The sequence below is a fragment of the Macrotis lagotis genome, chromosome 7, assembly GCF_037893015.1.
Source record: "Macrotis lagotis isolate mMagLag1 chromosome 7, bilby.v1.9.chrom.fasta, whole genome shotgun sequence".
Lineage (NCBI taxonomy): Eukaryota > Metazoa > Chordata > Mammalia > Peramelemorphia > Peramelidae > Macrotis > Macrotis lagotis.
The window spans coordinates 95,484,643-95,497,260 of NC_133664.1; the positions used below are offsets into that span (position 1 = coordinate 95,484,643).

General features: G+C 37.5%; 1 protein-coding gene across 1 annotated transcript in view; it reads left to right on the forward strand.

The window, feature by feature from the left end:
• The window catches only part of LOC141492755 (uncharacterized), a 31,277-nt gene extending 19,339 nt beyond the window's left edge, over positions 1-11,938 (forward strand). Inside the window, exons 2-7 of the mRNA XM_074193411.1 lie at positions 5,023-5,100; positions 6,646-6,786; positions 8,574-8,654; positions 10,269-10,358; positions 10,459-10,557; positions 11,389-11,938. Of these exons, the coding sequence (XP_074049512.1) occupies positions 5,023-5,100; positions 6,646-6,786; positions 8,574-8,654; positions 10,269-10,358; positions 10,459-10,557; positions 11,389-11,394 (495 nt within the window). The 3' untranslated portion in view covers positions 11,395-11,938. The remainder of the gene's footprint in view (positions 1-5,022; positions 5,101-6,645; positions 6,787-8,573; positions 8,655-10,268; positions 10,359-10,458; positions 10,558-11,388) is intronic.
• The last annotated feature ends 680 nt before the right edge of the window (positions 11,939-12,618 follow it).

A 12,618-nucleotide genomic window follows, 5' to 3' on the forward strand; every position in this document is an offset into this window, starting at 1 on the left:
CTAACCCAAGACAATCAACTAAAATTAATTTAAATAATTAATAACTTCAGCAAAAATGTAGGACTTAAGTTAGTCCACATTCATTAGCAGTATTTCTACATTCACCAATAAAATTCAGAAGGGAAAACTAGAAAGAGAAATTCTACGCAAAATAACTATATAATCTACAAAATATTTGGAAGTCTACCTACCAAGATTTACATAGGGACTGTAGGAATTTAACTATAAAACGCTTTGTATAAATAAAGACAATATTAACTACTTGGAAAAGCATTAACTGTTCGTATGGAGATTGAACCAATATAATAAAGATGGCAATAGTAACTAAATTAATTAAAACATTCAGTACCAATTTTATAGAAATAGAAAAAATTTGCTTTCTGTCTTTATGAGTCTAAAAGACAGCATTGTGCTTCTGTTGTTACAAGGAATGAGTCAGATGTAGGCAGAGGTGTTTTGGAACTAACTCTAACCAACTTGGGTTGATTGTTCAATTCTCAGTGAAAATATTTACATCATGGAAATTGGCAATCACTATAAATAAAAGCTTAATCTATTGTTTTGTTGATTTTCTAATCTTGATGTGGATTAAACTTAAAAGTGTATGTTCATATAATTTTCAGAGAGCTCATTATATCAAACATTTACCAGTACATGTCTATATTGATCAATAACTATTGCTTAAGATCAGTAGGAGTCCAGGAGATGGCTCAGAGAAAGAAGTCATCATCAGATTAGAGACCTGGTGACAATAGGCCAACAACAAATAATAATAATATTAATAATTGGCATTTATTTAGTATTTTAAAGCCCGCAAAGTACTTTTTTTAAACTTCATTTGAACTTCATAACCCCCTTAAGGTATGGCACATATGAAGAAGGTACATTAAGAATATTTTCCTACTTCCCATCTCCAAGGTCCCTTTTTCCTTTTCTGAGTCCTTCTAGCTCAGTTTGTCTCATTACATTAATAGCATAGAACTGTGATACAGGACCCAAATCTTCACCAACCCTTCTTCCAATTTTCTTCCTTTCTCTCTCTTCAAATTGTCACCCCCAGATCATTTAAAGGAAGCATTTTTCATTGTCCCTCGACTCCAACTTTGATCCTTGGAATCTCCCCACATCAAATACAGGGTTGATTCATCTCCCCAAATCTAACACTGAACTTGTCTTCTTGCTCCTCAGAAAATAATGATTAAAAGTGAAAATGTCAACACTAACCCTTCACAAAACTGTAGTAGTAGGTGCAATGAATCTAAGATGTACCATTTGGGTAGATCTGAGGAAGAAAAAGGAGAAAGAAAAACACAAGCAGAGGGAAGGAAGCTGTCCAGGACTATTCAAAAATATTAATTCATTCAGTCAATATTTAAGTATTTGTCATGTGAAGTTTACTTTGCTGAATATGAGGGGAGCTTATATAAGATAATACTATTTCCCTTATGGAGCATACAGTTTAGGAATAAGCTAACATAGATAGCTATAAAACATAATGTTGTATGAGAAATGAATTATAGGGCTGTTAAATAAAGACTATATAGCATCAGGCTGCTTGTAAAATTTTTTCTTTGACCTGAAAAATTTGAATTTTGGCTATGATATTCCTTTTTTTTTTTTTTTTTTTTTTTAGATTTTTGCACGGCAAATGGGGTTAAGTGGCTTGCCCAAGGCCACACGGCTAGGTAATTATTAAGTGTCTGAGACCGGATTTGAACCAAGGTACTCCTGACTCCAGGGCCAGTGTTTTATCCACTATGCCACCTAGCCACCCCTATGATATTCTTAAGAGTTATTATTTTGGTGTTTGTTTCTAAAGTAAAGGTTGACTCTTTCAACTTTCACCTTGACCCCTAGATCTCAGAGATCTGAGAAGTTTTCTTTTATGATTTCTTCAAATTGTATATCTAGTCTCTTTGGTCATGGTGGTCTAGTGATTCTTAAACTACCTCTCTTTGATCTTTTTCCATTCTGCATTTTTTATATAAAATACATTACATTTTCTAGGGGTTTTTTATTCTTTTAACTTTAATATTTTTTGTTGTCTCTTGGAGTCATTAATTTTGGTCTAATTTTCAAGAAATCTGTTGCTTGGGTAAGGTTTTGTACCTCTTGTGCTATGCTATTAATTTTCTTTCCAAATGTTTCCTCCATAGCTTTCATTTCTTTGACATTTTTTTCTTTAGCACCTTCATTTCATTTATAAGAATCACTTGTTTTTACTCTTGATTTATTTCTCCAAGGAATTCTAATTAAACTTGTGATCACACTGAATTTTTGTTTTAGGATTTTTTTGAAGCTGCTTCAAAATCATCATCCTTCTTCCAGGTTTTCAGTTTGGGTATCTGAAACTATAATAACTTTTTTTCATTTACATGAAAAAGTAGTTTTCAACATTCATCCATTTGCGAGTTTATGAAATCCATATTTTTTAACAATAGGTTTTTTGTTGTTGTTTTCGCAAGGCAGTGGGGTTAAGTGACTTGCCCAGGGTCACACAGCTAGGTAATAAATGTCTGAAGCCAAATTTGAACTCAGGTCCTTCTGACTCCAGGAAGTGCTCTATCCACTGCAACACCTAACTGTCCCTCATGTGATAGTTTTTTATGAAAGGATTCTTCTTTTTGATTGTTTAATCATTCTTCTGACCTCATTTTCCAAATTGGAATTAGGGTCAAGATCACTGTACTTCTGAAGGGAATTTCTGGGCCTTGTTGATTTTGTTTTACATTCTTTTGTATCTTGTTGCTATTTTCTCTGATTGTTGAGCATTGTATTCTTCAAGGATCTCAGGATCACTTCAGGTTGGGGACCCTCAAGGTTTTACTGTTCTTAAAATAGTATGATTCAGGGTGAAATCTGATTTTGCTACCCTGATCTCAATTTTGCAAGCTCCTGACCTGGACTGGAGTGTGAGCAACACAATTGTGAATTGTGGGTTTTCCCCTAGCTAGAATTCCAATAGACTATTGCTGGACTCAACCACCATCAGCTACCTAAAAAGTTCTACAATTTCAGATTAACAGAACTGTAGGATCCCCATTTGAGTTCTCCACTCTGTTACTCCTCAGGAGTTGTTTTTGAGATCTCACCTAGTTACTGGGATAAGAGTCACATAGCCATCTCCCAAATCTTTTCTTGCTCTTTGACAAGTAGGTAGAATCAATTCCAAGTCCTCCCCTCAGATCATACTTGATTTTTAATTCAGTTCTGAAATATAATCTATAGAGTCACAAGTTGGCCTCTTTTCCTGCATTGTAAACAAAATCAAACCCTTTTGTACTAAATCAAAGATTTATTTCTTCTTGTCCCATTTCACAGTCCCAGATCTCTATTCAGTTCCTATGTAAGAAGGCTCTACATGAGTTCTCCTACCTCTGACCTATATTGGAGAGATGACTCACTAAGACTTTTCCTCAGATTTCCTAATAGGGATTTGTTCCTATGTTTTCTAGGTCTTCATAGACCTTGTAGGCTTGTAATGCTTCCTTCTACTCTGCCATCTTGGCTAATCTCCCTATATGAATGACATCTAGAGGGCAGTCAGGGATCAACTGTCATAGAACTTGGGAAAACAAGTCTGACTTGACTCCACCATCCTGACCTAGGGCTTTAAGAAAAGAGAGGTAGAAAGGAGAAGGAAAAACTAATTCCTTGTTGCATGTACTAGAGTAGAAATTCCTTACATCTATGAGTGATACTAAATGGTGACTAAAGTCCTCTCAAACTCTCATATTCTGTGTGATTATATTCCACTGAATGTCTGACACCATCTCAGGCTTTGTCATTATCATGGCCTCATTGCAAGCAAAAATAAACTGATTCTTAGGCATTCCAAAAGCTGGAACAGAAGACTTTTCTAGGGATTAGTTAATAGTCAATTAGTCAATAAGCACTGATTAAGCATCTACTATGTCCCAGAAATTGTGCTAAGCATTGGGAATACATTTCAACTTCCCAAGGGAGAAGGGAGATCTCCTAGATTTCCAATAAGTTAATCAATAGGGTGCTATCTGTGACCTGAGATGTCTCAACCTTCCCTTACCCCAAAAGCAATACACCCCCCTCTCTCTCTTCTTTTTAGTACTAGGTTGTTGCAAGAGAAGGCTACAGTAGAAATGGTGTTGGATTTGGAAACAGAATACCTGGGGTTTATTTGGTTTCTGACAAGGTGTTTAATTTCTCTGAGTCTGAATTTTTTCATCCATAAAATACAGATAATAATGATTCCATTACCTACCTTATAGAATTATGTGAAGCATCTCAGTATTAAATGAAATGTGCAAAAGTTGTTTGTGATTATGAAAACTTCTACATCATTGGATCTGTGTTCACATAATGATATATATTCTTTCCTTATGGTTCAGATCTTTACCATTATAGGCAACTTTTGCCCTTGCCCTCCAGAGAATCAATCATCCAAAAAGAACCCACTCCAAGCACAAAAGGCTTTTCTCTGGATATTTTGACATTCTATCTACCATACCTCATTGTATATATACACGTATAATATATATGACTATGTATATATATATATATATATATATATATATATATATATATATATATATATATATATATGTATATATATATATATTTGTATATGTGGAGAGAGATAGCATAATTAATCAACAAGCTTTTATTATGTGACTATATACACATATAAAATGTGTATAATATATGGAGAGAGAGAAATATGAACAATCAATCAATCATTTATTAAGTGACTCCTGGACTAAATGCTGGGAATGCAAAGTCAAAAATGAAGCAGTTCTTGCCTCAGGGAGTGTAAATTCTTTAAAAATGGAAAACACACACACACACACACACACACACACACACACACACACACACACACACACCATCTGAGGAAGAGTTGGTGATAAACTTATGATGAGGAGGTGCTGGAGGGAATTGAAAAGAAGAGTAAGATAATGCAGTAATATATTCTTGCCCCATCTGTGAGAGATATTGCCTCAGTGCTGTGACCTTCTGACATCTTTCTCTATTTCTCTGGGACAGACGGATCCTTACAAAGAGTCCATGGTCACCCTGAACCTCTCAACGACCAGCCTCCTCCAGCTGCTTAATCTGTCACAGGTAAGAGACGCCCTAGTCATCAATTTGTGGCTCACAATCCAGGTCTGAGCAGAAATAATCCAAATTCTATGACCTGAAGGGGAGAGTGGTCGAATGATTCCTGCCAGAGCTCCTGATTTCCTTAGGTCATAAAGTTAGTAAGTTTAGAGGGCTCACTTAACCTACAAACTTACTAACTTTGTGACCTTTAGTAAATCAGTCAACCTGTCTGTCCCACTGGTTGGTCACCTGTAAATTGAAGGGAGTGGATTCAATACACTCTCATGAGGGCCCCCATTCTGTTTCTTCACAGTCCCTCATCATACTGCCATTATGTTCCCATTTTCATTAAAGTACACACATGGGATGAACTATCCCTGGACATGTCTTTTGCTTTTTGGGCACAGTTAGTTGGGAACCTTGGTCTCAGGTCATCATATTCATAGTGGTCAGTCACTGAGAGGCATCACACAAAGTGTTGAAAGACTGGACTTGACGTCAGAACACCCAATTTAAACTCCACTGTTATTTTTTATGCTTTATGTTTTTTGGGTTTGATTTTTTTAACCCTCTCATTTTTTTGTCCCTTTTGTTCTGATTCCTCTTTCACAACATGACTAATATGAAAATGGTTTTTAACATAGTTATACATGGATAACTGATATCAGATTGCTCAAGAAGAGAGGAGAAGGGGGTGCGGCTAGGTGACACAGTGGATAGAGCACCAGCCCTGGAGTCAGGGGTACCTGAGTTCAAATCTGGCCTCAGACATTTAATAATTACCTAGATGTGCATCCTTGAGCAAGCCACTTAACCCCATTGCCTTGCAAAAACTAAAAAAAAAAAAAAAAAAAGAGGGGAGAAGGAAAGGAGGGAGGGAGAAAAATGTGGAACTCAAAATCTTGCAAAATCTTGCAAAAACGTGAATGTTCCAAATATAGTTGGAATATTCAATACATAAATTTAAATTTTAAAAAATCCTGTTGCCTATATAAGCTATGTGACTCTGGACAAATCATTTAGGTTCCTCATCCATAAAATGAAGGGATAGGATATGATGACTTCTAAGATCTCTCTCAGTTCTAAATACATGATTCTATACAAGAAGATAAATAGTATCCAGGGGACTGAAAAAGGAATATAAGAGGTTACTCTGGAAGAGAGTCAGGAAGGCAGTAAAGAGAAAACCTGGATGCATCTAATATATTAAGATACTCCCAGTTCTGTCCTGATATCCTACTAAGGAAGAAGAGGGAAAGAAAAACTTAAGGGAAAAAAGAGACAGAAGAGAAAGAAGGGATGCAGGAAGGAAGACCCACCTTCTCTTTCTCTCTCTCTCTTTATTATCAGCATGGTAAAATAAATTACTTGGAGAATTTCTCTACTTCTATGACCTTTAAGGCAACACTCAGAGAATAGCACTGATCTACCAAATGGATGGAACATGTGCATGTTTGTTAGCAGAGATGAAGTTGGTCACCTGCAGGACTGATGTGCCCTTGACCATGGAAGGATGCCTCAGTCAAAGCCTATCTATCTACCTCTCGATTTTCTTTCTATATGCAGGCTATGAATAGGAGTTCAGAAATGGATTTCATCCATAGGAACCTAACTTCTAGTATCTTCAGAAATCTCTGTGAAGGCTGCTGTAAGGAGAAAAATAAAAATGAGCCAAACCTAGTTAGGATATCAACAAAGACATTGAAGGTAAGAATAATATCAGAAAGAAATATTTCAGGGGATAAGTCCTCACTTATCCTGAGAGGAGGAAACCAGAAGAGCTAGAAATGGTTTTTCCTGATACCACCACCCAACTTTTCATGCTTTCCTTATCTATCTTGTATTAAGTTCCTTAAAACTATTTTGTATGAAGTTTGTATATCTTTCCTTCTGCACCTCTTATGTACATATTATTTCCTCTGATAGAATGTAAGTTCCTAGAGATTAGGGATGGTTTTCTTTTGTTTGTTTGTTTTCCCTTTGTTTCCCCAGAGACAAGCATCAGTAACTTGCATATAGTAGTTGCTTATTGAGTGATTAACTAATGGATGATTTGTTTGACAGAGGGCATAGAGTCCAAGTCCCTCATTTTCCAGAGCCCTAGAGGTGAAGTGCCAAGTCAAAAACATGGATAATCATCATGGGAGACAAGAGCCAAGGTTCTTTTTCCCAGGTTGGGTGTTCAAGATAATTCAGCAGACTGCAGCCCTCCCTTTTCTACCCACTACCATTCTGCATTAATGGGCAAAAAAGGAAATTTACTTTGCTAAAATTTGTCCTGAGACCACAGGAGTACAACAACAGACTCAATAATAATATTATTATTAATTATTATAATTAGCAATCACATACTGCCTATATGTGACAGGCATTCACTAAGCAATTTACATTATCTCATTTGAGTCTCACAACAATACCAAGAGGTAGCTGCTATCATAATCACCATTTTACAGATGAAGAAAATGAGATAAATAGAGGTTAAGCAACTTATCCAGGGTCACCTAGTAAAGAAGCACCTGAAATTGGATTTGAATTCAGGTCTTTCTGAACTCTTTCCTCAGTGCTACTTAACTCTCCTGAAGAGTCTAAAGAGAAAATAAGAAGATCAAGAATTTTACAGAGGGGATAGAGATAGGGAAAAGCTGTACCTAGAGTTCAGGTCCCAGGATATGTGACTGGATGAGAGTAAACAGAAGCTGCACCAACATACTTAATCCCTTTAGGAATCAGAGAATGAGTACACAAGCAAGGACACACTCTTCTATCCTTTTTTTTTTCCCCACTGGTCTGAGTTCCCTGATGTCTTTTCCTTCAGTGTCAGTATCTTTCCTTCACAATATCAAAGTCCACCCTATCTCTTCCCCACCAACTTTCCCACCATCTTCCACTCCCTCCAGGTTCCTACAGTAATATCAATAATTACTAACAATTTGTGGAGATTTAAGGTTTGTCAACATTTAAATCTCAAAACCCCAACTCTTCAAGGTAGGTGCTATTATTAGTCCCATTTCACAAATGAGTTACTGAGATCCAGTCAAGTTAAGCCTAAGATTAAACACCTAGCAAATGTCTGAAACAGGATTCAAGCTCAGGTCTTATTGACCCCAAGTCCAATATTCTATCTGCTATGCCACCCAGCAATTCACAAATCTTCTAACAATCCCCTCTCCCTTTTGTCTTGACAAAGTTGCACAAAGATGACTCTATTCCTGAAATGTCCTTGGTCCTTGTCTCTGCCACTCAAACATTTATCAGTTCTGCAACATCAAACTCAATTCCGACTCCAACCAGGACCCACACTCCAGTTCATCATTATCTACAGCCCACAATGGTCTCACCTTCACTGAAGTTCTATGGCCCAAATCACACAATTTGACCTTTAATCATCCTCTGCTTGGAAATTCAGATAGGACCCTCTACCTTTTTACAACCCCTTGGTCTTTGGTCCTGAGAAGGCAAAGTATTCACTAAGTATTGATTGATTTGAATTATAGAATTACAAGAAAAAAAGACCTGGTCAATGGACAATCCTTGCTAGAACGACTTCTCAACTTGGAAACAGTTCCATCAATATGGTAAGAAGAAACTGGGAATAAGGAAAGGAAAAATAAAGGGTTAAAGATGAACACTTGGGAAGAACTCTAAGGAAAAAGAAGTTCCCCAATTCACTTTCCCTCTGGAAGTGTCAATGTGACCCACTCATAGCTGGTTAGTAAGGTATGTACTATGCTTAGAAAGATGCCAAATTTGTCAAACTTTCTGAGTCAGCTATACCACTATTAGGCCTATAACTAAGAAATCAAAGAAGCAGTAGAAAGGATCCAAATGTACAAAAATATTTGTAGCAATTCTTTTTGGGGGAGTCCAAAACTAGAAACTAAGAGGTGGTCCTAGTGAGGAATGGCTAGAGAAACTGTTTTATGAATGTAATGGATCAGAAAAACTTTCAAAGTTAAGTTTTTATTTATTACTCCAACTTTACAGATAAGGAAATTGACACAAAGAGAAGTAGTGATTTACCAAGGGTCACACGGGTAGTAGGTCTCTGAGTCCAGATTCAAATTCAGGTATACCTAGCACTCTATCCTTTACCCCACCTAGCTTTCCTAAAGAATATAAAAAGGAAATGGGAGGGTAGGGTCCTGGGGGGAATGGGGGTAAGGGGCATTGAACCTGGAATTACACAACCTATATAGTAAAAGGTTCATTACTGCTTCCCAAGTCAATGGGAAGATTAATGAGACCCTTGGGATAAAATGTGCAGCAGAACCAACAGAAGAAGCCCTGAATCAAAGAGGTCTTAGGGCGATATACCTAAGGAAAGGAGATTGAGACTGAAAAAGAAAAGGAATCAGGCTTGAGAGGAAAGAATTTGGGCAAGGAAGAGGGAGACAGTCTGGGGACATGAAGGACTTAGGGTCATATCCCTGCAGTTCTTCAGTGGCAACTTGTACCATTTGATTTGGGGATTTGCAACTGGCATATTGCTTAGTTTGTACATTTCTTTCTCTGATTCCTAAAGGGAACTGGAGGGGAAGTGTTGACATACCCTTTTACATAAGCAGAGTAGTCAGCTACTGACATGTTAGGATATAAGGGTCTCTGCAAATAACCCCAAACCAAAAGTATATCTTTCTCAGAATCACAAATATAGAGTTGTAAGGGACTCTAGAGGCCATATTACTCAACCTCCTCGTTTTACAAATGATAAAAACTGAGATCCAGAGAGGAGAAGTGATCTACCATGGATACATAAGAAGAGTCAGGATCTAAATCAAGATCTTCTAGACCCAAATCTACATTGCACAAAACTCTCCTTATTTCCTTCTTCCAGAACATATTTGTTGTTGTTGCTCAGTCATATCTGACTCTTCATGATGCCATTTTGGGGAGTTTTGGGCAAAGATACTGGAGAAGGTTGCCGTTTCCTTTCCTAACTCATTTTATAGATGAAAAAACTGAGGAAAACTGGGTAATGGCTTGCCCTGGGTGGCTCATTTAGGAAATAACTACAATCAGATAGAGAAATCTTTCTGACTTCAGACCCAGTACTCTATCCACGGCAATGCTGCTCAGGTGGAGTACCAAAGTGGGGTAGTGATTTTGTGTGGTTCCTAATTTTCTTTCTACTTGATTTTCTGCTTCTCCTCATCTCTTTCTCAACTAAATCATTGCCTATGTCTTTTCAGGTGGTGATGAGGTTTCCTAATGACACGCATATTGGCTATCAAGTTAAGAATATCTCACAAAACTATGGGCATCGTTCTTTAAGTGTCAAGGTAGGAGAACTGGGTTTTCTAAACAAGTTTTGAGAAGCTGACCAGTATGCTGGGGGTAGGGTGCCTGAAATCTTTCCCTAGCCCTCTCCTCTTCCATCAGGATGAGGACCTCAAAGGAGGGTGGTGCACTGGCTGCTGTGAAAATGATGAAATCCTTGAGAGAAGAGAGGAAGAAGATAGAGAAGTACTTCCTGCATGGGTAAGAAATCTATAAGTATTAATCATGATGGTCAGGTCCTAAGGAACTCTGGTTCCAAAGAAATGAGATTTCCAGACTTTTCTGAAGTTTCTCATGAAGTGAGAAGGCAGTTTGATCCCAGACTTTGTAAATTCCCTATAGAAACCTTTCCCATTTCCCCCACAAGTTAAACAGTGCTCTGGTCTGGGTCCCTACATTAAAGTTAACAAGGCAAATCAACAAATACAACCTCCTACTGTGTTTCCAGCCATATTTTATTTAGGTTCTATGGGTAATACATGAAAAGTCGAAGATTCAAGAAACTTACAAGGAGCTACAACTATGAAACAAAGAATATTATATACTTTTTAACCAAGTGCCAAAGCAGTCTCAATTCCTACAACTATTAGACCTAGAATAGTCATGACATTTGTTGTGGGATTTCAAAAAGTAAGAGAAGTATAAAAAAGAAGTAATGAGAAAAATAGCCTGATTATAATAATGCTTCCACATCTGATAAAGAGAAATGAGGCAATGACACAGGACAGTGGACAGAGGACCCATCTTAGCATCAAGTCTTAGAAATGTGAATGTGGACAAGTCATTTGACCTCTTGATGTCCCAAGGCAACTCTCTAAGACTCTTAAGTTATGGATTATTGCTGATGTGAATCTGTCTCTCTCTAGAGATAATTTCCACATCATAGATAAAAACCTCAGGTCAGAAAAAAGAAAGGTAAAGTGGAATCTTGATACCAGTCAAAGGTTGTGGAATTAGACTTAATGAACAGGCAAAAGGGAGTTATTGCTTAGAGGATATCTAACTGAACTCCATCTTCTCTTCTACTTCCAGACCTAATACAATGCCTGGCAGGAACAGACCACTACATTGAGAAATGTTTTACTTAAACCAAACAATATTTGTGGGAAATAAAAAGGTCCTGTGTTTCATTCCCTCCACATGGCAGCAGGAACCAGTCACTATCAGTTGTGTTTCATTTTCAAAGAGTTCCAAACGGGGCAGCTAGGTGGTAGAGTGGACAGAGCACTGGCCTGGAGGCAGGTGGAACTGCGTTCAAATCTTCACTCAGACACTTATTACCTTAGGTAAGTGACCTTGGGCAAGTCACTTAACACCATTGCCTTGTCAAAAAGAAAAGTACCAATGACACTAGTACATGAATTGAATTCAATTGAGTCAAATTTGCACAAAGTAGTCAGCCTCACTTTCTCTTCCTAAGTCACAGAAGTCCTGTGGCAAAAAACAAAAACAAACAAAAAAACCACATCAGGACATGTCAAATAACCCCAAATACAGTGAATGACCTTTGTGTCTTTGATGTCTGACCGTTTTAAGTGTTCCACAGATCCTACTTTAGCCACCTTCATGGTTTTTGGAACAAATTGTTCTCATCTGTGTATTCTATTGGGGGGGTGTCTTCACACATTTAGGGAAGATGCCCCCCAACTCACTGAAGAGTTTAAGGCTCATTAGTTATTCACGATCTGGTTTGACTTGTCTTCTAAGATGGTTTAGAAGACTACTGCTTCTTGGAGTCAGAGGCTGGGTGAGAGGTAGACACCAAACATGGATGAGCATCTCTGAAAAGGGTTCAGCTGGCCCTCATAATAGAGGTGCTAGTCCTCTGCGAATAATCCATATATCTCAACTAGTTACTACTGACAATGGGGCTAAGATGCTATATTTGAATTAGCAGAAGAAAGTGTTCTTTGATTTCTCTCTCCCTACTTCCATATTGTTGCTAGGCCCTCAGTTTCTTTGCACCATGCCTGAGTTTTACTTTCTCCTTCAGTTTATAATAAATATCTCCCTTTTCCTGATCATCCTCAAAGATAGGGCCACATAATCTCCTGAGAAAAGAACAAGAAATAGTCAGGAGACCAGACCACATTTCAATTGACTATATACTACTCTAGGGAAAGAATTATTATTCTCAACAATAACAATAATTTTAATGACTTGTGCCTCCATTCATAATCTTCCCTGGGAACATCAGAATCTGGTTTATGTTTCTTAAACTATCTTCAATTACTCTGAAACCCTTGGGTTAGCAAATGTATT